This window comes from Mesoplodon densirostris, chromosome 2 (assembly GCF_025265405.1).
Source record: "Mesoplodon densirostris isolate mMesDen1 chromosome 2, mMesDen1 primary haplotype, whole genome shotgun sequence".
Taxonomy (NCBI): Eukaryota; Metazoa; Chordata; class Mammalia; order Artiodactyla; family Ziphiidae; genus Mesoplodon; species Mesoplodon densirostris.
The window spans coordinates 44,597,275-44,624,231 of record NC_082662.1 but is presented as its reverse complement, the minus strand read 5'-3'; the positions used below and the strand labels follow the sequence as shown (position 1 = coordinate 44,624,231).

The 26,957-nt window shown below is 40.7% G+C and overlaps 2 protein-coding genes across 9 annotated transcripts in view; one reads left to right on the top strand and one right to left on the bottom strand.

The window, feature by feature from the left end:
* The window catches only part of NRDC (nardilysin convertase), a 93,548-nt gene extending 87,860 nt beyond the window's left edge, over positions 1-5,688 (top strand). For 2 of the 4 annotated variants that reach the window (XM_060089785.1, XM_060089781.1), the window contains 8 exons: positions 873-920; positions 1,208-1,260; positions 1,680-1,763; positions 3,780-3,870; positions 4,152-4,268; positions 5,089-5,148; positions 5,245-5,334; positions 5,469-5,688. In XM_060089785.1, coding sequence (XP_059945768.1) covers positions 873-920; positions 1,208-1,260; positions 1,680-1,763; positions 3,780-3,870; positions 4,152-4,268; positions 5,089-5,148; positions 5,245-5,334; positions 5,469-5,666 — 741 coding nt within the window. In that variant the 3' untranslated portion in view covers positions 5,667-5,688. The remainder of the gene's footprint in view (positions 1-872; positions 921-1,207; positions 1,261-1,679; positions 1,764-3,779; positions 3,871-4,151; positions 4,269-5,088; positions 5,149-5,244; positions 5,335-5,468) is intronic. The other 2 variants (XM_060089786.1, XM_060089782.1) reach the window with 1 other exon arrangement.
* OSBPL9 (oxysterol binding protein like 9) overlaps positions 5,152-26,957 on the bottom strand; it is a 154,254-nt gene continuing 132,448 nt past the window's right edge. For all 5 annotated transcript variants that reach the window (XM_060089787.1, XM_060089788.1, XM_060089789.1 and 2 more), the window contains 12 exons: positions 22,649-22,761; positions 22,401-22,519; positions 18,114-18,199; positions 15,587-15,758; positions 14,219-14,303; positions 13,383-13,493; positions 13,078-13,141; positions 12,808-12,948; positions 10,657-10,735; positions 9,765-9,856; positions 7,652-7,787; positions 5,152-7,425 (listed from right to left, as the gene is read on the bottom strand). In XM_060089787.1, coding sequence (XP_059945770.1) covers positions 7,351-7,425; positions 7,652-7,787; positions 9,765-9,856; positions 10,657-10,735; positions 12,808-12,948; positions 13,078-13,141; positions 13,383-13,493; positions 14,219-14,303; positions 15,587-15,758; positions 18,114-18,199; positions 22,401-22,519; positions 22,649-22,761 — 1,273 coding nt within the window. In that variant the 3' untranslated portion in view covers positions 5,152-7,350. The remainder of the gene's footprint in view (positions 7,426-7,651; positions 7,788-9,764; positions 9,857-10,656; positions 10,736-12,807; positions 12,949-13,077; positions 13,142-13,382; positions 13,494-14,218; positions 14,304-15,586; positions 15,759-18,113; positions 18,200-22,400; positions 22,520-22,648; positions 22,762-26,957) is intronic.

Below are 26,957 nucleotides of genomic sequence, written 5' to 3'. Positions count from 1 at the left end.
AATTTTGTATTGTAAGGCGGAGTCTGCTGAGGTGCTTTCCATGGATCACCTCTTAGCACTAGCTTCTAATACAAACTGCTTCCCTTGGGGAGCCACTTCCCTCCGCACAGAGAGCATTTTGAACAGGAAGTTGATACAAGGTTTTGAATTGTTTCGTTGCAATCCTTTCAGAGGCATACAGGAAATCTTGTTGCTGATAAACAGGGCTTGCAGGGCACAGAGGCTTCAGCTTCCTCAGGTGAAGCAGGAAGGAATAGTAATGAGAGTCTGTATCAGAGGAGCCTGCAAGAGTCTGACTGGGATGCACTGGCAACACTTGCTCGTTGGCCTCCTGCCCTCTTTCATCCTGTTGTCTTGCCAGCCTCCAGGATAACCAGGATGTGGTCTCCAAGTGTGGTATCTGCCTCTTATGCATTTTTCTTATCAACTAGTTTTGGGTCTGTGTGTGTGGCTGCAGAAGCTCCTATTCATATCCTCTCCATCTGAGGAATAGGGCCAGTTACCCAGACGTTTCCTGCTCTCCTCCTTAGGACCTTGAACTGCAAGTACTTGATTTTAGGTTGTGTCCTCTGGGTTCTTTGGGCAGGAGCTGGCAGGTCAGGGATTGTTCGACTCACCTCCATGTCTGCCTGCAGTTCTGTGCTAGGGCTGGGAATACAAATCATCAAGCATGATTCCTGTCCGCACAGATCTCCTGTTTTGTGGGAAGGCAGAAAGTGTAGCAATAGAGGGTATGATAAACTCTTGGAAGAGAAGAGTGGGATAGTACTCTTCTGAATGCCTGAATAAATGGTTGCTGAGAATAGCTGGATTATTAAAAAGCCCTGTAAGCCATTGGATTTTCAGTTGGTCAGATCAGCTTTTTCTTTCAGTCAGGTGCCAGGAGTCTGAAAGAATACACTCTTATGGAGCTGCTTGTGGTAAGTTTTATAAAGGAGAGTCATGATGTTCATGAGCCCCTGACCCACTGTGAGGACTGGCTTTCTGGCCTTTCTCCCTGAGGGCTAGGGACTTGGGAGTGGTCAGAGATCTGTGATTGGTAGGTGAGATGGTTATTTAGTGTTTCTCACCCAGTATGAGCATGGACAGGGGGCCTGGGTGATTTAGGAGGGAGGCTGGACTCTGGGGTCATGTGTAACACTTTTGGGGGAAGAAATGGAAGTTTCTCTGCTGGGAGGAGTTGAGCTGACGGTATGTTGAATTACAGATGCACATGGAAGAGCCTTGTTTTGACTTCCTTCGAACCAAGCAGACCCTTGGGTAAGTCTGCTGGCAAGGAAATTGAGCTCAGATAAGATCTGGGGGCTTACTTTGCAGGCTTAGATTTATCAAATATCCTGACTGAGCAACCTCTCAGAGCTCTTTGGTCCTTTCATGCCTTAGAGTCGTACCTACTGGTCAAAACTTCTGGAATTTGCATCTTGGACTGTGATCAGGCTCTCAGTTTGGTCAGGCTTCAAGATTAGCCAGAGAAAAAGCTAGCCTGTGGTCCACAGTTCAGGAGAGGGTTGGATACTCTAACCTGAGAGTAAAATACATGTACACATTTATGGATCCTCTTCCAGGACCTTCAGGTCCAGTAGGGATGAGCAGAAACCCTTCCCACTCCTCTCTAGTACCTCTGAGGACAGGGCCTTGGTGACCACCTGAGCTCATAGGACTTTTCATTCTGGCTGTAGGTACCATGTCTACCCTACCTGTAGGAATACATCTGGGATTCTAGGATTCTCTGTCACCGTGGGGACTCAGGCAACCAAATACAAGTGAGTAAATGAGTGAGTAGATGGGCCCAACTATTATTTTTCTTGGCACAGAGAATAGGGACTGCATCCTTAAACCTCAGGCAGCTCTGACCATTTGCTTCCCATTTAGTCACAGCTGCAGGGATTGGCTCATAGATGGCCTGATCCCGGACTTACCAATGGTAAGTATGAGGAGTGGGCCCATAGGGCTTGACTCAAGTCCTGTGGTGACTGCAGGGCTTGCCACCGCTTCCTCTCTTCAGGCATATCTGAGGACCAGAAAGGCAGCGATGACCGACCTGGCATTCATGCTACAAGCAAGGTATTGGGTTGGCCAAAAAGTTCTTCGGTTTTAAAGTAAAAAGACACATTTTTCATTTTCATCAAGAACTTTATTGAACAAAGTATTCACCATTTTTTTCCACTACCTTCTGCCATTTTTCAGGCAACTTCATAATTCCATCTTCCCAAAACTTTTTTTTTTTTTTGCAGTACGTGGGCCTCTCACTGTCGTGGCCTCTCCCATTGCGGAGCACAGGCTCCGGACGCGCAGGCTCAGCGGCCATGGTTCACGGGCCCAGCTGCTCTGCGGCATGTGGGATTTTCCCGGACCCGGGCACGAACCCATGTCCCCTGCATCGGCAGGCGGACTCTCAACCACTGCACCACCAGGGAAGCCCTTCCCAAAACTTTTTATCTTTTTGAGTAAAGAACTGTCCCAGGTGCCTTGTACAGTCCTCCAGGGAATGGAAATTCTGTCCATTAAGAGTTTTGGAAAGACCAAAATAAATGGAAATCCGAAGGTGCAATGTCTGGCTAATACAGTGGGTTAATCAGAACTAAACAGCCAAGCTGTAACAGTTTTTGCCTGGTCATCAAGGAAACATGCGGTCTTGCGTTATCCTGATGGAAGATTATGTGTTTTCTGTTGACTAATTCTGGACTCTTTTTGTCGAGTGCTGCTTTCAGTTGGTCTAATTGGGAGCAGTACTTGTTGGAATGAATCGTTTGGTTTTCCGGAAGGAGCTCATAATAGAGGACTCCCTTGCAATCCCACCATATATACAACATCACCTTCTCTGGATGAAGACCGGCCTTTGGTGTGGTTGGTGGTAGTTCATTTCGCTTGCCCCACGATCTCTGTACATTAATGTACAGTATCCACTTTTCATTGCCCGTCACAATTTGTTTTAAAAACATAACGTTTTCATTACGTTTAAGTAGAGAATTGCATGCGGAAATGTTGTCAAGGTTTTTTTCGCTTAACTTATGTGGAACCCAAACATCAACGCGATTAACATAACCAAGCTGGTGCAAATGATTTTCAGTGCTTGATTTGGATACTTTGAGTATGTCAGCCTTCTCCTGTGTGGTATAACGTTGATCCTTCTCTGTTAATGTCTCGATTTGATCACTCTCAACTTCAACTGGTCTACCCAACCGTGGAGCATTGTCCAGTGAGAAATCTCCAGCACAAAACTTTGCAAACCACTTTTGACACGTTCAATCAGTCACAGCACCTTCTCCATACACTGCACAGATCTGTTTTTGTGTTTCAGTTGCGTTTTTAATATGCCGAAAATGTTGCTTTTTCTTCCATCTTCAGTATTAATATGGCTACACAAAAATTCACCAACTTTGATATATTTTTTTAAATGCACACTGATATGACAGCTGTCACAATACAATCTAACAAAATTGTTTTGAATGAAGTTAAAGACAACTAAGCACTACTAGACCAATCTTATGGAAAAGAACCGAACGAACTTTTGGGCCAACCCAATACAAGGCCTTGTTGGTTCTCAGCTTTGGAATGGTCAGCATGGCTGTCTACTGCTTCTTGTGAGGATACCAGGAAATCAGGCTAGAGGCGGGGTAGGGGTAGGGTTCTTCACCGTTCCCTTCCCTCCCACAGCTTAGGGGAGAATATCACTTCAGCCTTTTTCCTGGAAATATGCCTTAGCCCTGATTCTCTCCTTTGCCTTCTGCTTGAGACCTGGTCACTGATGACTTGTAATTGAAGGTGTTTTGTTTCAGCTCTGAAGTTGTTGATAAGAAGATAGAAGAGTTTCTTTCTAGCTTTGAGGAGAAGATCGAGAACCTCACTGAGGATGCATTCAACACCCAGGTGACTTTACTGTGTTGGCCTGGTCTTTTATTCCTTGGCCCACCCAAGCCCTCATGACAACTAGACACCAGTCTTAACAGTGCCGTATGCTGGCTGGTTCTTGAGCTCTATAGCCCCCCGCATCCCCCCTCCCGCCCCTAAATCTGACCATGTCTTCCCAGCTTCATCCCTCCCCATCATGCTGGCAGGTCCATCACAAAGCAGACTGGACAGGGCCAAGTGTGTTCTGAGGGAACTGGTGTGAGGCCACACCTGAGGGTGTCTCTTTCTGATGGTAACAGGTCACAGCTCTGATCAAGCTGAAGGAGTGCGAGGACACCCACCTTGGGGAGGAGGTGGACAGGAACTGGAACGAAGTGGTGACTCAGCAGTATCTCTTTGACCGCCTTGTCCATGAGGTAGTAACACCGTTTTCAGAGTAAGACAGCCCTGAAAGGGACTCCTGGTTTAACAGGAGACACAATTCTAAGCAAATTGGTATTGCGTGGAAGAGAAACCTGGGGCAGGTTATTTACTTGCCCATTCCTTGATGTGATTGATCAAATCTTGTTTCCAGACTAGCTTCTCTAGAGCCTTAGGTGGCCAAGGGAGCAGGATGCTTGCTAATCCTTACTTCTGCTCCCCCAATTTCACTCAGATCCATTTTTTAAAAATTGAAGTATAGTTGATTTACAATGTGTTAATTTCTGCTGTACAGCGTTCAGTTATGCGGATATATACTTGTTTTTCCACTTTTTTATTATATGCTTAGGTTCCCTATAAGGTTTGGGAGAAAAACGGCTTCTGCTACTTAAAGAAAATTGAGAACTTCTGGTTCTCAATTTTATGGAGTTCCTCCCCCAGATTTAAGGATTCTGTGTATAGGTCTTTGTGACAAATTCTAGCCCAAAGTAGTAAGTCCCACGAAAAAGCTCTGGGCACTGCAATCCATAGCTCTGATACTGTAACCCTATGTGGTGAATTACCAAAGGACATTGAAGCAGAGGGGTTATTTAACAAGAGGCTTCAGTCAGCCCAGCTCTGGAGGTTCTGCGGTTTTCCTATTAGAAGCCAGAGTGTACCATTACCATGTACCTGAGAGGTGACACTAAGGTGTGATGCCTTTGGCTCAGCGTACAGTTCTCAGCTGTAATTACACCATCTGCTGCTACCTGCCAGGGTCAGTCGCTGCTAAGAAACCTGAAGGTGTGTCAGAGCCTCATTTTTATCCTTCTCCAGGTTGGGAGCCAGCTGAAACGTGGAAGAATAAGACGATATGCAAAAAGCAGGATCAAGGAGGTCTGCCTAGGGTGTTATGTTTAATATCTTTACAGAAAATACATTATTAGTCTTTTATAGCTTTCTTTCTTTCCTGTCCTCCCTTCCCCCTTTAAGATTGAAGCACTGAAATCATTCTCAAAATCAGACCTAGTCAACTGGTTCAAGGCTCATAGAGGACCAGGAAGTAAAATGCTCAGCGTTCATGTGAGTATGGTTACCTAAGCTGTAGCTCTGTCCTTTCCAGGGTTGTCATTTAGATTGGTATCAGAGATCCTAACAGGTCTTTGCCCAAATTTGGTCAGCATTCTCTCTCACCTCAAGTCTTTGGCCTCTTTCAGGTTGTTGGATTTGGGAAGTATGAGCCGGAAGAGGATGGTACCCCTTCCAGTGAGGATTCAAACTCTTCTTGTGAAGTGATGCAGCTAACCTACCTGCCAACCTCCCCTCTGCTGGCAGATTGTACCATCCCCGTTATTGATATCAGGGCTTTCACATCAAGACTTAACCTTCTCCCCTACCATAAAATAGTCAAATAAACTGCAGTCTCATTGGCCTGAAGCACTGTGTATTTAAAAGTGTTTGTTTGTTGTTGTTTGAATTTTATGAAGTTAGTTACACTACTACTGCCTTAGGGCTTCCACTGAATTTTTGCACTGGCATCATAGAATTTGTACCCCCCCCCCAGCCCCTCCTTCTGTTGTGACTAACAAACCAAGGGTTACTATAGCAGCCGCAGAGAGCAATTAGCAGGTGGGCCAATGTAACCAAAAAGCTTGCAGGAGCCATCTGAGACTCCCTGGCCTGTCCTGGTCCTCTCAGATTGAGAATCGAGTTCTGTATGACAGGCTTCAGAGGCCCTATGTAGTTGATGTCTTTCTTATTAGTACCTAAATGCCAGGTGCTAATACTAATAATACCTGTGTTGTTGTTTATAATGTATTTAAAAATAAAGGTAATTCTGTATTGCCCTTCAGAATGAGCCATTTGCTGCTGTGGCATTCCTTTTATTATATTTTGTTTTGGTGTGGGGTGGGGATCTAAAAATAAACATTCGTCCCAAATTCTCTAAGGCAATAAAATATTTTTGGATAAAATGTCGGTAGCCCTATGTGTACTACTTGAGAGTTCAATTAAAACTTGTGAATAGCATTGTGGGGGCTAAAGACAGAACACAGAGCCTAAGGAAGGAAAAGGATGGACCCCTTCATTACTTCAAGAGTCCCTGTAAAAAGCTAGCTCCTGGGGGCTTCCCTGGTGGCGCAGTGGTTGAGAGTCTGCCTGCCGATGCAGGGGACGCGGGTTCGTGCCCCGGTCTGGAAGGATCCCACATGCCGCGGAGCGGCTAGGCCCGTGAGCCATGGCCACTGAGCTTGTGCATCCAGAGCCTGTGCTCTGCAATGGGAGAGGCCACAACAGTGAGAGGCCCGTGTACCGCAAAAAAAAAGAAAAAAAAAAAAAAAAAAAAAAAAAGCTAGCTCCTGTATTCAAGGCTGCCAAATAACTGGGTTCAAGTTTAATCATAAAAATAATAAAAGAAACACACTAAAAAAAAAGGTTGGAAAAATTACTTTATGAAGCCTTAAGAAGCACTGAGTATAATTAAACTGTAGTCCAGAGTTGGATACAATTTAATAATAGTTCAATTCCAAAATAAAAGTTATTGTAGGTGAGACCAGGAAATTTCCTAACACGTGGTTTTAATACATTGTGCTAAATTTTCTAAAACAACTCAGAGGAACCAATATTTACAGTAGATGGCATATTTATGAAAAATCTGGCATCACCTATATATATGTATATATATGTGTATGTGTGTGTGTATATATATATATATATATGTATATACATACATATATATATATATATATATATAGAACCCAAGATTATATGAACTAGGAAACAGATGTATATCTCAATAGCAATACTAGAGTGCAGAGTTTGAGACTGGGATTTATAACGTGGGATTTGGAAAAGGAGCAGACATCTTGTTTTCAAAACCTGAAGTTTTTTCTCAAGACCAAAGTCAACACTAACTGCCACAGAACAGGAAAAAGGGAAGCTTTTCTTGCTTTAATTGTTCCTCTGCATCAGAAAGTCCAGTATCCCTGAGATAGGAACCACTGCAATAAGAAGGGAGTGAATAGGTTCTCCCAAAGGAAGACTGTTACTTCATTGTGCCTCCTGCCCGGGTCACCAGGAGCAAACCTTGCATTTCCCAACCTAATGCTTGGCAGCACCGAGACGTTTCAGTAATGGTTCATCATAAACCCAGCATTCTCCATCTTCATGAAATAACTAAGAGAAAAGGGGAGAATTCAGTTACACACTTGCTCTGTACTTCTATAATATCATACCTTTAATTATTTTATGTGCTCCCCCTCCCCCCAACACTGAAATGAGTGTTCATCTCGTTCATCACCATGCTTACTCGGTACTTCAGTATTCACTGAAATGAACAAATGAGTTACAGCCCAGGGAACAGCAGTAGGGAGACTGAGGCAGGCTTCCAAAGCAAGCTTACCCTTGTCTCCCACTGAATTTCCTTTTCCTTCCTTTCTCGGGCTTCTGCTCTTTGTCTTTCTTCAAGTCTATGCTTGGCTTCAGTTGCTGCATCAATGTCTCTGATTTTTAAGTTGAAAGTGACATCCTTCCAAAGGCTAAAGAAAAGAAGTGAAGGTGCTAATAAGTAAGTACTTGATGGACAGAGGAGTTAGCAGTCTTGAGAATGAAAGGCTAGATCCATCTAGAATATAACATTACTATGGTACAAGTCAAATGGCTTTAAATGCTGTAGTTCACAGATCTCCTTCGGCTGACACCAGGGCACTGGAGTAAAGAACAGAGAAGTGGTCTCAGAAGATTCCACTGCTAGTTGTCAAAGGAGGAAATACAGGATGGGCAGAAAGCTGGATATATGGTTAGGACAACAGAGGAGAAAAAACAGCTGAGACTGGGATTCCACTTCTGGCTGTACCTCTAACTAGCGATGCAACCTTGGGGCTGTCAGTTCACCTCTCTAGGGCTTCAGTGTCCCTTAGTATAAACCAAAAGGGGTATATAGTAAGATCAGATCAGAGGAGCTGAGAAATTCTATTTCATGAAGACTCCCCTGGAATTAATAACGAAATCTGGAAGAAGCAGTTTGAATACAGAGAATAAGGGTCAAGAGATGCACTGCAGAGGCTTAAGGCGGGGTAAAAGATTTGGCTTCCTCTCAAGGCCTGGAAAATGAAAACTAGACAAGTCTGGTCCAAACAACACTTTAAAGTGAAGACTCCTAGGAACTAGAAAAGTAGACATCCTAAGATTCCCCTTGTGTGAGTAGCAGAGCATAAATGTCTAGAGATCTCCACTTACAACTATGAGCAGGCAGTCGAGGCAAGCAGACTGTTAACAAGTTAAAGACACAGGCAGGGTTATAGTTTGTAAGGTCTTCTTCACTCAAGAAATCCCCTAATATGCTAAACAAAGAACTTTAGTGCATGATTCCTCATACCACTAAAAGATCCTGATTTTATTGTACAAATAGAAGGGGGAAAAATTATGACATTTGAGACTACTAGAAAATTGAATACCAATTAGATATTTGATGATATTAAGGAGTAATTTTTAAAAAAGTACAATGATGATATTGTGGCTGGTGTTTTTTGTGTGTTTTTTTTAAAAAGTCACTTTACAGATACATACTAAAATACTCAGAAATGGAATTTTTTTTTTAAGTTTCTTGCAAACAAAAAAGACCCTAGGGAGTGTGGGACAGAGACACAAGAGGAAGGGGATATGGGGATATATGTATACGTATAGCTGATTGACTTTGTTATACAGCAGCAACTAACACAACAATGTAAAGCAATTATACTCCAATAAAGATGTAAAAAAAAAAATGGTTCTCATGAACCTAGGGGCAGGGCAGGAATAAAGACGCAGACATAGAGAATGGACTTGAGGACACAGGGAGGGGGAAGGGTAAGCTGGGACGAAGTGAGAGAGTGGCATGGACATATATACACTACCAGATGTAAAATAGATAGCTAGTGGGAAGCAGCTGCATAGCACAGGGAGATCAGCTCGGTGCTTTGTGACCACCTAGAGGGGTGGGATAGGGAGGGTGGGAGGGAGGGAGACGCAAGAGGGAGGGGATATGGGAACATATGTGTACCGTATAGCTGATTCACTTTGTTATATAGCACCAACTAACACAACAATGTAAAGCAATTATACTCCAATAACGATGTTTAAAAAAAAAAAAAGAGACCCTAAAGATGTTTTGATATATATATATGATCTCAGTTGGGACCTCACTACCATCTCTTACAAGCCATAAAGATGGTGATAAGTCAACATACACTCTATACTTATTATATGCCAAGCATCATACATAGGCTCCATGTTTTTCTCATTTAGTTCTCACAACAATGCTGAGGTAGTTCCCGTTTCAGGAAAGAAGGCAGAGAGGGTAGCTTATAGTCATGGTTACAATGCAAGTGGTGGAGCTCCATATGAACCCAGGCATTCAGACTCAGTCTGTGCTCTGTTACACCCTGCTATACAGTCTCTACAGCCCAGCCCTGCACCTATGCCTGGCCAATAGCAAGAGCACTGCTGCAATAGCTCTAGTTATGTCACCTCCTTACCAGCGGGATTCGTACTCATTCTGATCTTCCAACTTCCTCACTTTCTTCTTGATTATAGGCAACTTCTTGGTATCTATAAAAACTACATTTTCCTAGAAAACAGAAGAGGTAGATAGATGTTTTATTGTTCACACTGTTCTAGAAGGAAAAGTCAACTCTTCCTATTAACGGATTTAATCATGAAATCCCACGTTAGTGATGTAGACAATGAGTTCCATATGCAATCTTCAGCCTAAATTATAATTGTTTTAAGTCTTGGTAAAGGCTCAATTCAACAGTTTCAATGTGGCTATGTGCTACATGCTTGGGATGTAATCTCTTGGAGGGCTAGACAACTAATCCTAACGTTAAGTACTCTGAAGTGCTTTTTAAATTTCAAATTCTCTGAGTCCAAAATCCAATTCATTGGCTCCTCCTGTTAATACCATACCACCTCCCTCCTACCTTAATTAGGTAGTTTGCAAGTTCCTTGAGGGCAAGGACTATCTTACTCATTTCTGTATCCCTGGTGCCAGGCAGTTAATACATTTCTTAGACAAAATCAAACTGTGTATATACAAACACACGAGTTAATAGTTTAGCACCTCATTTTATTTATAAACACACAGACCATACATTCTAATGATATAGCTAACATTTACTGGGTGCTTACTATGGTGTCAAGCATTTTTTTTTCATATATTATTCTTGAGTATTTTAAGGCGAGAGAGGAAAGTAAAAACCATTCTACTACCTGTACTGCTAGGTAAGAGGTGGGAGAAGGAAAAGGCCTGCCCTGAAGAGCTGGCATTAGAGCTCATCCTGGTTAAATTTCCAGATGAAGGAAGCCAGAGTAACGGATGGGCTACGGTTCAATGAAGCCTGAAACAAGTGGCAAAACACAGGTTCTTACCCCTGTTGAGTATTTTGCATACATTACACCATTCCATTCCCCTTCAACTGAGCAGAAAGACTTCTTGTCATTTGGAGAACTAGATTAAAAAAAAAAAAAAAAAAAAACACAAACATTTGTGTTAGTCTCAAATTGAAATTTCTCTACCAAAGAATCGCGTTAGTGTGGCCTACCTACACAGGGCAGAAAACAGAAGAGCAACTGTGAAGTCTCTGGGGAAGGCAGCTTAATAAAACTGGATTTCTCAGAGCCAACTAGAAGAATGAGGGCCCTAAAGAAGATGCTAGTAGACTCAAGATCCCAGAAACTGTGGGTGTGAGATGCGCTAGGTGCTGGGACCACGGCAAACTAGGGACAGTCCCTGCCCTCGAGCTGTTCACAGTCTAGTGGGGAGACACTGCCATTGAGATTCTGGGTGGCAAGTGCTGTGGTGAGTTCAGGTGAGCACTGGAGACCAAGGGCAACACTGCTAGGATGAGGATCAGAGAAGGCTTCACTTAAGGATACAATGCTGGAGACCAGGCTTTCATCTTCAGGCTGAAAGGGACCTCTGGGTCACACGATTTTACCTCTTTTCCTAAGCAAGGATCCCTTCCTCAGAAGCCCCAACAGGTTTTACTTGGACCTGACAGTGATGTGTATGGCAGGTACGGAACTTAGAAGATAAGCATTACAACAAAGGACAGATTAGGAAGGGCAAGGCATGGACATAGAAGGAGGCTAGGAGGTCAGAAAGAGAAAAATACACAGGGTAGAGGGATGAAGTTGCTATCAGTAGACTGAAACTTGCTTCCTCTATGACTTGGTGCTTTGTGTGAAGGAGGACAAAGGGAAAGAAAAATGGTAGGATTCCAAGTTTAGAAGGTTATTGTGCAGTGGTTCTCAAAGTATGGTCTGGAGACCCCTGGGGCTTCCCAAAACCCTCTTAGGTCAAAACTATTTTCATAATATTTAGGGCTTTCCTGGTGGCGCAGTGGTTGAGAGTCCGCCTGCCAATGCGGGGGACACGGGTTCGTGCCCCGGTCCGGGAAGATCCCACATGCCGCGGAATGGCTGCGCCCGTGAGCCACGGCCGCTGAGCCTGCACGTCTGGAGCCTGTGCTCCGCAACGGGGGAGGCCACAACAGTGAGAGGACCGCGTAATGCAAAAAAAAAAACTATTTTCATAATATTTAGACATTACCCTAATTTGAAAAGCCCACCAAGCATTCTTTCAGAAGGCAGTCTTTCTATTATACGTCGCTGTGACTGGCCAAAAAATCTGCTAGCAGTTCCTGTTGGTGCTGGTTGGTTGCCTCTAAGGAATTCTGAGAAGCAGGCCCACCCAGGTCTTTGTTCTGGACATTCTATTTCCCCCACCTGCCTACTTTAGGGGAGCAGCCACATTATCATGGTGACTTGTGCTATTCCCTAACCTCTGCCTGTATTTTCTGACTGCAATAATATTTTGGATTTTACAGTGATCCTTAGTAAACATCTTGTGTTCGTGGTCCCGTCCTGCCCTGCTTAAGATTTTTTTGGATGCTGATTCTGTCATCCAAATTAAATTATCTCCCTAAAAAACTGGTTAACCAATCCTGTGTCTTCCATCTGCAACACTGTTCCCAATAAGGCCTTTGAGGTCAGAGAAAGTCCTACAGATTTTCCTCTTCTAGGCAGGCCCTAGACCACCCAACTGACTGTTTACCCAGACAGCACAGCTGTCTTCATCTGATCCTAGAGTGTCAAACAGAACCAAGCAAAGATGTGACGGTTACTGTTTTTCCCCAGCAAAGGCACAGAAAAAAGGACTATGAGGGCTTTGAGACACTTCGGTGGGAGTCACAGGGTCTACTGTATGGGCTAGCTCGTGGTCCAATCCAGCAATAATGAGTCAGGCACCCATAATCTGGGTTAGCTAGGAAATCCAGGAAGACTCTTTCAGTTCCCCATTTGCAAGTCAGGTTCCTAGGAAGGAAATCCCACCAATGACCTCAGGTTGTCCTTCTGAGATGGGATTTTAGGAAGAGACATGACACACAAGATGTGAAGTAAGTTTACAAAGACAGAACCATTAAAATGGTCAATTCCTGATGGAAGTTATAGTTCAAGACAAAAGGAAAAGTATTTCAGAGAAGCAGAAGCACCGAAGCAGAAAAACAAAATACCTACAAAATCTCAGCAGTAACTCTGTGCTTCTTGCCCCCATAGAAAGGTTTAGTGTGGAAGACGATATTGGCACTATAGCCAGTCTTGGAACAATTAATATTGCATTCTCCGCCTAGTTCCACCCAGGGCACTGTGAGGATAGACCTGCAAAATCAAAAGTTTCAGGTAAGGCTGACAGTTCAGAGGAAAGAAAGGAGGGGCACAGCTTAAGGAACAAAGGAACAGCAGGGTCTGCTGCTTGCTAATCAGAGGAATGCACACAGCTCTACTTGCCTTCCATAACCATTGGGGAATGTGAGAATGTAATGTTCATCATGGTCTAGACACGAGACACAGCCTGTGGAGACAAGAGATGGAATTTCAGCTAAGTAGTTGACGGAATCTCCATTCAGTTTAGGGAAAATCAATCTTGCACCCCACCCCTGCTCTCACGCCCAATACACATGCTTCCCTGCAAACAATGACATCAAAACTGGCTTTCTGGGGCCATTTACTCTTACTAGATAGGTGTCCAGCACATATTAGGATGACATAAAATTCTATTAACACTGTAGTCCACCAAAAGCCCACAGACTTACCCTGTCCTATGTTGTGCACCCCAATTGACATCCCAAGGAATTTTGATTTGGTCCAGATATGAGCATTGAATTGTATCTTCTTGTTAAAACACTCAGCATAAAAGGCTGAAACTGAATAGAAATTGTTTTCAATTAGTGCACTACATAGCCACAGTCCCCTCTCCAACTCCATTAACCCAGAGAAAAAACTGGCTGCATGGGGAAAATCCTTTACCGCTCAAAGAACAGCCTTGAATGTAGTCAGGAATTACCCACCTGCCTTTTATACCCTGCTTCCCCCAATGCAAGCATCCGTTCAGGACCATGTGGGCAGGAACTTCCCTGAACCATGAGGCTATGACCAATCCCAGAGGCTTAAAAACAAAGGGTCTGTCTGTTCTTCTGGTCAGCAAGCATGTTCCTGCCCCAGCCCCAACCTGGGCCCATCCAGTATTACCAGTCTTAATGCTGCATCCAGCAAATAACACGGGAGGACACACCTTCTTTCCACTATGCCAGGAATATACTGTGCAGAAACTACGTCTTTTTTATATAAACTGTCTTCAGAGTTGCTGGGATCACTACAGCACAGCTCATGCTGTGAAAGATGACTTCAGAAGCACTAAAAGGTGGCTTCTCAAATCCCTTCTTTTTATATATAATTAAGCAGTGAAGCCTAATAGAGTCTTTGGAACTTATACCAGGAACAGATATGAGGAACCAATCCTCACAGGATTGGGAAGATACAGGTGGCCATAAAACTGACCGTGCAGTGGCCTCAGTTATGGAGCTCATTATGACCCTCTTTAGACAGAACAGTTTGAAAGTGGCTATTGCCAAGGAGCTCTGTAACTTACTGGGTGGATGATGGGAAACCTGCTCAGCCACGAATGTTACGCTATTCTTGGAAACCCAGGGAACTGGTCCTTCTGAAACTAGCTCCTGCAAGTAAACAGAACATCATTTTCTTTTGGTGTGGAAACAAATGACAGCGCAGAGAATCTAATAACTGGAGTCTCTGCCTCCCAAAGTGGTTAACTGCTTCCTCCTCTACACACCCAAAACATCTTATATATACTTTTCTTGTGGCACTTATACTACTGGAATTACTGCTTTGTGTCAGTCTCCCTAAGTCTCTCTGACTAAGACATTATTGAAGACAAGGACCACGTGCCTAACTCAGGGCCAGGCCTGGCACAGAACAGGGACTTATCAATGTCTGCAATATGAACAGGAACAGACACATTGCTTCTGTCTTCAGGAAAGGACTACATGTAATGTATCATTTGGAAAGGGAAAAATACAGAGAGTTATTTTTAAGGAGAGATTATTATGTGAAAGCCAGTGTGGGCCAGGGGCTTATTTTTTTCACCCCTAGAGGCCTTTTAGCATTTATTTGTGTCTTCCATGTTGGTTGTTTTCCTCAAATCAACCCCCAAATGTTGGAGCCCTGTGGCTCAGGTCTCAGTTAACTATTCTTCTCTAGATGTCTTCCTAGATGATTTCATCTAATCCCAGGGATTTAAGTGCCTTCTAAATACACTAAAATCTCTGAAAGCCCCGTCTCCATCCTAGACCTCTCTCTCCCTTGAACTCTTAAATTCTAACTGCCTACTTGACAGTTCCACTTACATGTCTAACAGACCCCTTATAATTTATATTTCAAATTGGAGTTCTGGATTTTTCCCTCCCCAAATCCAATCTTCTCCTCTTTAGTAAATGGCACCAACCAACTGCTGAAGCCCACAAGCAAGGATTCATCTCTGACTGTCCCCTTTCCCTCACCTTGCCCAACCCATCTAGCAGCCCTGCCTCCAAAATATAGCTTGAATCAACCATGTCTCTCCTGGAATAATGCCAAAACCTCCTCAGTGGTCTCCTTGCTTCTATTTGCCCCTTTCCAATTCATTTTTCACAAAATAATTATAATGACCTTTTCAAAGCAAAAATGAGTTCCTGATAAGCCATAAAATTACCATTATGGTCCAGGAGGACTTTGCATGATCTGATTTCTAAATTTCTATCCTCATCTCACGCCACTCTTTCTCCTTGCTCACTGTGTTCAAAATATGCCGTTCTTCTACGGATGGTAAACATCTTTTGTTCAGTGCCTTTACCATTATTATCTGCCTCCAAATAAAATGAAATCTTGAATCAGTACACTAAAAGCTAAGTACTAAGTATCTAAATACTAAGGTAATTTAAAATGTCAGTGGAGAACTCACCACATTCTCTTCTGTATCATTTGGTAACGTCCAGTGACACTGAAAGATCTCGCCCAGAACGGGGTTGTACGGCTTTTTGGCAACTGATCCTTTCCTTCCTGCATGAAAGGCTGAGAGGTACCATTTTACAACCTGAACCATTCGGTCTCTGGCATCCTTCTGGTCACTAATACTGCAAGGGAGAAAGACAAAATTTAACACCCGGTTTTCTGACAGCACCCTCAGCATGGTCCACCCTAAGCCAGGCTAAGAGGACCCAGGACCAGGAGCTACCTCAGTCTCTTTTTAAAACTGAAGTATAATATACATAATTAAAAATACCAGTCTTAACCGTTTGGTTTGATGAACTTGAAAAAATGCTTATATCCGTTTAATTAATCACCATGCAATCAAGATACAGAACATCTCCATTACCCCCAAGTTTCCCCATCCTCCTTTCCAAGCAATCCCCAACCCTTACCCTGAGGCAAACACTGTTTCTGGTTTCTAAGACCATTAGCTTTGCTTGTTCCAGAACTTCATACTTATAAGTGCATTGTTTAACTGCCAAATAGTTGCAGATTTTCTGGATATATTTGTTATTGATTTCTGATTTAATTATTCCATGATCAGTAAACATATTCCATATGGCTCCAATTATTTTCAAGTTATTACGTCTTCCTAGTATACGGTATCTTGATGAATGTTCCATTTACACTTAAAAAGACTATTATACAAATTGTTTGGTAATGTGTTAGAAAAGTCAATTGGACTTTCTATAGCCTCACTGATTTCCAGAGGGGTGGGGGGAGGTGTGTGCTGCTCAATCAATTCCCGAGGGAGGAATTTCCAACCTTGATTGTGTACTTGTCTATTTCTCCCTTCAGTCAATTTTTGCTGCATATATTTGAAGCTGTTTTACATATTTAGGATTATTATTTATTCTTGATAAATCGACTCATCATATCATATGAAATATCCCTACTTGTCTCTGCTAATATTTCTTGTCTTAAAAAATATCCTTTGATACTAATACAGTGACACCAGCTTTGTTATGCTTAGTGTTTTGCATGGTATATCTCTGTCCATCCTTTTTTTTTTTTTTTTTTTTTTTTTTTTTTTTTTTGCTGTATGCGGGCCTCTCACTGCTGTGGCCTCTCCCGTTGCGGAGCACAGGCTCCGGACACACAGGCTCCGCGGCCATGGCTCGCGGGCCCAGCCGCTCCGCGGCATGTGGGATCCTCCGGGATCGGGGCACGAACCCGTGTCCCCCGCATCGGCAGGCGGACTCTCAACCACTGCGCCACCAGGGAAGCCCCTCTGTCCATCCTTTTAACTAATCAGTGTCTTCATATTTAAAGTCTCTCTCTTGCAAACAGCATACAGATGAATCTTGCTTTTTTTATCCAGTCTTATAATCACTGTTCTCTTAAATGGAGCGTGTATGCTATTCACATTTAGTGTAATACTGATATAGTTGGGTTTAACTCTATCATCTTGGTATTTTTCTATTTGGCCTCTTTATTCTTTGTTCCATTATATTTCCTTTCCTCCTTTTTGGGGAGTTAGAATTTTCAGAATTCCATTTAATCTTATCTATTGGCTTTTTAGCTGTACTAGTGTGTTTTTTATGTCATTCCTCCAGGGACCTCATAGCTTAAATTCTCATACATTAAAAACTATCCTTAAACCTCAAATCTATATCTAATGAATAACTGGTACTTTCCATTTATTTATGTTACCAATAAATACTTACATTTTATTTGTTCAATTATGTATGAATTTGAACAGTGCCATAGCTATTTGAATTTCTGCCCTTTGGGAATTGGTTAAATGGGTCTCTGAAAATCTTCATTAAGAAGGTATGTTCAATGTCATCCAATGTGCCCACCCACTGTGAAGCTTCAGTAAACCACAGCCCAAGGCCAAGGAATGCAATCAGAGAAGACGGATTAGAACACCCCATTACAAAGAAAATATTGCTGCTACCATTGAAAAGCAACTCACTCACCTCCTCATAAATCAATCCCACCTTTAGATTAGCTCTGTCCTTCATACATGTATCTAATATTGCAAGCTTTGTATTTGAAATTTATGCATCAGGCTATACTCTGGACACTGGACTGTAAACTCCTCAAAGGCAGACACTGTGACTCTTTCCCTTTCCAGCTCATAACAAAGTGCCTGGCAAACAATAGGTGCTTTAGAAAGGTTTGCTAAACTCGGATAACTGAAATTCATTGGATATAGTGTAAATAATTTAACAGTGATTACCAATTCCTGGATCAAATAAGATCCTAGCCTTGGCTCCGTAAATCCTAGCTACCTTAACAGGCACTCAAGATTTTTTCAAGTGTTTAACTTGGTTGCCTAACAATATCACTGCCAAATAATCTAAGCAAACAGGCATCTAATACAAATGAAATATTCAATTCCACTTTTCCCCAGAAATGTCTGAAAGGCAAAGGGATCTATCTATCCTGCCAAGGCAGAAAGCTAATGGGTAAAGTCTTAAAAAAACTGGAAAATACTATATTGAGTCAAATACCTCACAAACAGGTCCGGATGTGCAAAAAAGTCTGCATACATTTCTAAAAGAGATCTTCTTTCAAGAATAAATGTTGGAAGAACTACCTGAAAAACATACATATTTGACCCTTGAGGATCAAATTCCACTACAGATAAACAGATTGCTGAACTGCTTAAAAAAAAAAAAGTAAATGAAAACAAAAAACTCATTCCAATCATAGTAACACCCACCAAGTACTGCCCAGGCATGCTTCTGATACCTACTTCTCAAACTGTTCTGATTCAGAATGCCCATTAACCTGCCCAACATATGAAAAACAGAGATTTTGAATGTTCAAATGTCACTTCCTCTTTGCAACCTCCCTTTAGCTCCCCGAATCAGTGTAACAATAACAACAACTACTCAGTAGCAACCCTTTGATACCTATATGACCTTCTGGAGTATCACGTACACATTATCTTATTAAACTGTACAACAATCCCGTTAAGAAGAAATTATCATCTTTATTTTACAGCAGAGAAAAATGAAGCTCAAAAGGGTGAAAAATTTTCTCACCGCTCTGTTATTCAGTGGAATTCAAAATCGGGTCTGTCTGGTTACGGGGGTGGTGCAGGGCCTGCTCACTTCCCCTCTATCATCGTAGGTGCACTAGGGAACTTATTTGCTTATGGGTCTGTGTCTGCAAATGAACAATGAGCTCCTAGAATGCAAGGGCCATACTTATTTCTACTTGCATCTTCAGTTACTATCCCCAAAGTAAGAAAAACTTAAATAAGTAACTGAAGGAATAAACAAAATGAAGAAGAGAATAAAGATGGGATTCAACAAACTTCTTCATCATGGGGCTGAGCCCATGAAGAAAAATGCTGAGGGGCTGGGAATGTGGCAGAGGAGAAAGTAAAGAAGAAATTGGAAAATAAAGAAAAAGGATAAGATAGATTAGGATTAACCAATTAAAAAAGGAATGAAGGAATAGTTTTTGAAATGTGTATCAGATTAGACATTATTCATTATGGAAGTAGCGTATCATAGTAAGTAAAAATTCCTTTAAATGTAGTAATTACTGTATATCTGCTATATTTAAGATCGTGTGGTAAATGCTATGGAGGCAGCAAAGGTTAAGTATGAGAGAATAATACCAGCATTTAAATTTTAGGTAGAATGTGATAAATATCATACAAGAGATGCTCAAGGTACCATGGAAATTGAGGAGAGGCAAAGATCATGTTCTATTTGGGGAACCAGAATGAGGGCAGTTTGGAAACAACTTATTGAGGTGGGGTGCTAAAGAAAAGCCTTAGAGAGTAGGCTATAAGAGACAGAGGGAAAAACAGAAGAACAAGACATGGAGATTGGTGGGGGGGCAGAAAATGAGTGTGACAGAGACTGACCAGTGGACCAGTATTGCTGCGTATATAAAGAGGAATGACAGAACACAAGCTTGAAAAGAAAAACTGTGGTTCTAACATTTAAAATGTTTATTATCAGGCTCCAGAGTTTAAATGTTCCACAGAACATGTATGTTCATAATATACATATGCTTAGATTGGCAAGTAAGCTTGGTACAATTTCCTACCACTCTTGGAGAACACAGAGATTCTAAATCACTAAGTAAGACTGCTGAAGAACAAGACAGAACTAAGTATCTTAAAGTATAAACAGCTCTTGCAAATCAACAAGAAGAAGATTACTATTGCCAGTAGAATAATGAACAAAAGAACTGAACAGGCAATTTGAAAAAGAAATGGCCAAAAACCATAAATTTGATTTGATGTGTAATCAAAAAAAATTTTTTTCCCTCCCTACTTAAAAGTTTTCTTAAGAACTCTCATTCAACACATCTTCTTCAGTGTTTTTAGCACTATACTGATGCATGCCATTATGTCAAGCCACTGGAACACTGATAAAAGTGAGCTGGGTTAGGCTGTCTTAAACCTGGGTTCAAGTACTTATTTTGTCACTTCTTAGGTGTGAGGAAGCCCTGGAAAATTAATTCAACCTCTGCAAGTTTCTGTAAAAGGAGGATAATTATATGCCTTGCTTAAATCTTATTTTTTTTAATTTTTATTTTTTGCTGTATGCGGACTCTCACTGTTGTGGCCTCTCCCGTTGCGGAGCACAGGCTCCGGACACGCAGGCTCAGCAGCCATGGCTCACGGGCCCAGCCGCTCCGCGGCATGTGGGATCTTCCCAGACCCGGGCACAAACCAGTGTCCCCTGCATCGGCAGGCGGACTCTCAACCACTGCACCACCAGGGAAGCCCCTTAGGATTGTTTTGAAGACCAAATGAGGTAAGCGGGATGTGACTTTATAGTATTTCCAAACACTACAATGTATTTGGAAAATAACTCTTTATAGAAAATATTTGAAGTGAGAAAGTATTTTTATAAATAGGAAAATGAGATACAAATTTAAGGTATTACTGTAATAATACTTCGGAATGTACAAGGGAATCAAGATTTCAGAATCTGCTGGCAAGCATAGCCATTTATGCCAATAAAGATTTCTAAAATAGCTAATTTGGCAAAAATTAAACTTTTAGTGGCTCCAAACCCAAACCTGGACTACCTGGCAGAGGAAATTATGCGAGGCCAAAATTACACACTTGATTGTGGCACACACTTTTGGTTGCCTATGTACACCTCTACTAACAGAACTTTCATTCAGTTCAGGTTCAGGCTATAGGCTGCCATGAGAGACACAGGGCCCTCCCAGATCTCAAGGGGTCAATGTGGATTAATCTAAGCCAATCATTTAACCTCCTTTACCAGTGATTTAGGTAATCACACCTGGTTTAGGCGTGCACACCTGCCTAGTTCTGGCCAATGAGATTCAATTGGCAGTTTGATGGGCCACTGTTGTTATATGTTCTCCCTATTACAACAACAAAATTCATGAAAAGAAATTATTTCCTGCCTCTTTGACATATTTGCATAAGGATGTGATAACTGGAAGTGCAGCAGTCATTTTGCAATGATGAGAAGACAGGTCTGAGTGTGAATGTCAGCATGCTAAGGATGGCAGAGCAGAGAGACTGAAGGAACCTAGGTCCTTTCTCACATTGTTGACCCACTACGAATTAGTCAATCCTGGAAATACTCTACTCTGGACTTCTCATTACATGAGATAATAAACATAGCATTATTCAAGATACTGTTAGGTGGGTCTTCTATTACTGAAGACCAAAACCAACCAAGGTAGAAGATGTAGAAAAGAAATATATTATAAATGTCAACATCTAAAATTAAGCTGTATCATCTTTCAAATGTGAAGTTACAATTCTGCTCCAGCAATTATACAATCAATCTAATGATCACTGAAAAAATTCTGAGGACAATCTCCTGCAAATATTCTCTTACCTAGAACTTTCCCAGCAAGTATGTTTGTTGCACAAATTTTCCGTTTTCATTTAGATTTGGGGTAAAAATTTTTATTATAGACACTTACTAGAAAGTATTATGGATTAGTTTACAGATTTTGAAATCTACAACCAGATAAGAATCTCAGTTCTGCCGCTTAAATAAGACTTAGCCAAGTTACTTAACCTCTATGAGCTTTAGTTTCCTCATCTATAAAATGGTGTTAACAATAACACCTAACTTTGTAGTGCTGTGGTGAGAATTAGGTAAAAGGATGAGGCTTTTAGCACAGGGGCGGGGACATATGCAGGCACCTATACACCAGTCTCCTACATCAATCAGGTATTCTGTTTAGAGTGCCAGGTTTAAATTCAAATTCAAATCCAGAACCACAATAATTATATGGCTCAACATGTGTCATACAGTTTTCCACTCACTACCTGTTCCATTCCTTACAACAACCCTGTAAAGTAGGTCACTGTATGTCCATTTTGTATATGAGAAACCCAAAGATCATAGAGAAAGGGACTTGCTCAAGCTCACACAGTTTGGTAACAGCTGAAGTAGGATGTAAGCACAGGTCCTCTAACCCCGAGATCAGAACTCTGCTCATTTTGATTCCATGCACACTACACTGCTTTAGGTTTTGTTCAGACTACTAACCAAGCCCAATACTATTCCATGCTTGCCCCCAATAAAATCCAAATCATAATCTATACAATCCATATGTACCATCTCTATGAAATTATCCTAGGTTTACTTATTTCATCCATTTATAAAAATTTTCAGTTAACTCAGGTACATATGTATTAATTCATAACAAGACAAAAGTATAAACAGAAGTTATGTCATTATACTACATTTGCAGACACACTCACCATACGATCACTGAGGATCTACATATACACATTAAGACTAACAGCAAATACCAAATTTGATTCTTACCTTAGTAAGATCCATTCCAAGCCTAACCTGTGACAACAGATGCATGATAACACTCTTGTGCTCTTCCACCGACCCTGCCTCCCCGTCATCATCTCTATCATCATGTGAATCGAAAAGGTCTAAAATAAAACAGATCTTCTTAGACTGGTGTTAAACTGGGCCAATCTGTGCTGTTACCAAGTATTATACATTTTTTTTCAAACAAATATTTTTAAGAAAAAAAAGGTAAACTCTCCAAGGCTGCTTACCAGCATCACTTGTTCCATTGGACATGGAAGAATTAAGTGATTCCGTGGTATCTGGGCGCTTTAGACTATTTCCTGAGCTGCTGTGTGTCAAGACTGAGGCAGATCCAGAGGAACTAAAAAAAATTAATCGCCTTCTTAAGCTTTTTAAAAAAGCAATTTAAAATCATAGTAAGATACCAATCTATTTAAAACCAATATATGGAGATAGCTGACAGAAACTAACTAGACCCTTAAAGTTAGCTGGTTACATACATACACACATACATGCTTTCCAACTCTCTCCCCATCAGGCTCATGTTTTCTGCATGGTGTACGCTCAGCCAAGCCATGTTGAAAGGCCATGAAAAATTGGTAAGGTTTTGCCTCTGCGTGTAAGTTTAAAACTTGAGTTCATTTTCCAATTTTGTTACTTTGCATAAATGTAGGTATGTCATAATTCTTGGCAACCATTTCCAGAATCTCAAAACTGGTAAGTCTATTAATTAGCCTCAGAAAGATGTCTATATTTTTGAGATCCTTTGATAAAAGCCCACACTGGTAATAATACCTTTCCCAGTCATTAGAAAATTATATTTGAAATTAAAAAATAAAAAAGCATATTACTTTTTACAAGTAAATTTATGGTAAGTGGTATTATGAGCTGATTAACAGGGTCTAAAGAAAGATTCCTCTATTTTATTATTACAGCTATGATCATAACTTACCTAGGGCTAGTATTTGTACATTAACAAAAGAATGGTCAAAGTTTACTTATTAAGGGTAAAAATAGAAACCAAATTTCTCATACTGCAGATATTATTTATAAAATGGTACACACATAAAAGTCTTTTATTGCAAATTTATAGGTGCAAAACACATTATATATTCTAATTTAAACATAGTTTGCCCTGATTACCTACCTTCTTTTGATTTCTTATTTAATAATAAGCTTGATTTTTTTAAGAGTAGTTTTAGGTTCAGAGCAAAACTGAGCAGAAAGTACAGAATTTCCATACGCACAACCTCCCCACTATCAACATCCTGCACGCGAGTAGTACATGTGTAACAGTTGATGAACCTACGTGACATGCCATTATCACTCAAAGTCCATAGTTTACAGTAGGGTTCACTCTTGGTCTTGTACATTCAATGGATTTTGACAAATGTAATATATCGTCCACTGTAGTATTGCAGAGAATAGTTTCATTATCCTAAAAGTCTTCTGTGCTCTGCCTATGTTAGAACATTAGAATATTAGAACATATGTATTCTAATTTAAACATAGTTTGTCCTGGTTACTTGCCTTCTTTTGATCTATTTTTCAAAAATCCTTAGGTAACTAAATATTGCTACTTTGATAATTTAGTAGCGTACATCACAAGGTACTGTAACTAATGTCTACCTCACCAGTTTTGAAAGCCAATGGAAAATATGAGTAAAAGAACTAGATAAGAGAAATCAAATGATCATTAAATAAAAGAGCTGCATAAAAATTATCTTCAAAAAGTTTTGTGGCTCTTTGATACATCATCAAAATAGAATCAATCTTTTAAATCAATTGATCTAAAAACCTCAGATTCTTTAAAACATGTATCTTATTTTAGATTCCAAATGTCAGAGATGAATTTATGCTGTGCTTTTCTTCCTCACTCAGGTTAGAAACCATGTCTGGGCCAAGTGAAATGTTCAATAAAGCTCAAAATGGAAAAAAATGGGATAAATTCTCATTTAGCCATTTCATAATTTACCTCGTTCAGGACAAAGGATTTAAAGACTATAGTTACAAAACAAGAGCAACACTGACAAAAATGACACGCATACAGGAAAGGTTTATCTGCAATGGGCTAACTTGCACAGACTTAAATCATAAGATCATAAATAAACTAAACCGAAAAAGGTACAGCTCTGAACTTAATTATAACAACAGAATCCAAAATCTTATTGAGTACCTTGTATGTGCCAAACATTGTATATGTTCATCTTCATAACAATCTAACCCTGAAAGGGAGACATGATTATTCTCATCATACACAGAGGCTCAGAGGTTCAATGACTGGACAGAGGTCAGACAACTGGTAAGTAGTGGAGCCATTTCAAGTATACGTCTGGCTCCAGAGCACAAGTTCTTTCCCATATGCACTTTCATCTAGTTTATAAATGTGCAAAACCCAGTAACATAGTTCACACAGAAGTTATCATTACTACAGGTCTTTAGAAACTGAACAGTGAAAGGACTTAAGTTTTCAAATTCTCTTCTGTCAGGGAGAGAAACCGTAGACAGAAACTTGACCTGAGAGCTAGAAAACTAGTGGTAGCAGCTGATGACCAGCAGGTGGCACACAAGCTCAATGCCTACAGAGGCCAGGCAGAGAGCAAAAATATGTGAATAGGGCCAGATTATAAAACAATAGAGGCCTGGCACTAGCATACTCAATTTGAAGGGATTTAAAGTTCCATTTAATGGGAAAATGTATATCTGAATCACTTTGCTGTACACCTGAAACTATCACAACATTGTTAATCAACTATACTCCAATTAAAATAAGAATTTTAAAACAAAAAAACCAATACACACTGTGCTGGCCAAATAAAACATCTGTAGTCCCTACTAGTTTGGGAATCTAGATTAGGGCATAAAAGGAAAGAATGAAATTGAAGGAGAAAAGGAAGCCTGAGTGGGCGAGCTGGACAAAGAATTTAACTCTGGATTCCTTCAAATAGGAGGTTCATAAACTGTGTATTTGTTACAGGATGGGTACTGGGAGAGCATAGAGAAGGAAGCTTACAAGGAGAAAAAAGAAAAGCCTATGAGCCTGCAGGTAATTTTGTAGATATGCCTATTACAGGTACAACAGGTAAGCATTTAAAATTTATCTATTTCAGAAAAATTTCAGGAGAACCCCTAAAACTGGGGCCAGAGATTGACTATCTGTGATGTAATAAGGAGGCTTACCACATTATTATCAAGCTTTTACTGAATATAGTTATAGGCTTCTAGAGGACAGATGATCCATCTTGATATTCAATTGTACTTTGTTTCGATTAATAGCTAATGATTGAGACTGTCCTTAATTCTGTTTAAAGAAAACAATGATTTAACACTTCAAAAATAAATAATAACCTTTACTTTGGAATTTTCTTCCAAATGCTTATTTTCTTTTAACCCCACTATCATAAAAAATATTTTAAAAATTAAAGTGAAATTTCTATTGGCAAACTGCTAATAAGGGTCTTGTAATAGTTTATTTCCCTACATACAAACATTAAGAAACCAACATGCTAAACCAAACTCTTTCTGCTACACTAGCCTTCTTGAACTGTGGGCTCAAATCTCTCTTCCTTAAGTAAAGTCTCATGTCCTAACAGTATGTATTTACCTAATCCCATATATTTTACTTTTCCAGCATTCAAAATCTGAATTTGATCTACTATGTAACAAAACTTCCTGAATTAATATCATTTTCCTTATAAATTCTGAGATTCTGAATAGTTACAGTGCAATTATATATGATACTGTATTTCTAAGTTCATGTGCACACTTAAGAGAACTGGAGTGCTGGGTCATATGGTAGTTCTATTTTTAGTTTTTTAAGGAACCTCCATACTGTTCTCCCAGCAATCCCACTACTGGGCATATATCCTGAGAAAACCATAATTCAAAAAGACACATGCACCCCAATGTTCACTGAAGCACTATTTACAACAGCCAGAACATGGAAGCAACCTAAATGTCCATTGACAGATGAATGGATAAAGAAGATGTGGTACATACATACAATGGAATATTACTCAGCCATAAAAGGAATGAAATTGGGTCATTTGCGGAGATGTGGATGGACCTAGAGTCTGTCATACAGAGAAAAGTCAGTCAGAAATTGAAAAACAAATATCATATATTAACACATATATGTGGAATCTAGAAAAATGGTATAGATGAACCTATTTGTAGGGCAGGAGTAGAGATGCAGACACAGAGAATGGACATGTGGACATGTGGGGGAAGGGAGGGTGGGATGAACTGGGAGATTGGGACTGACATATATACACTACCATGTGTATAAAACAGATAGCTAGTGGGAACCTGCTGTATAGCCCAGTGAGATCAGCTCAGTGCTCTGCAGTGACCTAGACGGTGGGATGGGGGCCCGGTGGAGGGAGGGAGGTCCAAGAGGGAGGGGATATGTGTATACATGTAGCTGATTCACTTTGTTGTACAGCAGAAACTAACACAGCATTGTAAAGCAATTATACCCCAATTAAAAAATAACTGTTATCTCTAAAAAAAGAAAAAGAGAGCGAGAGAAATGGAGTGCCACAAAATATTTCTTAC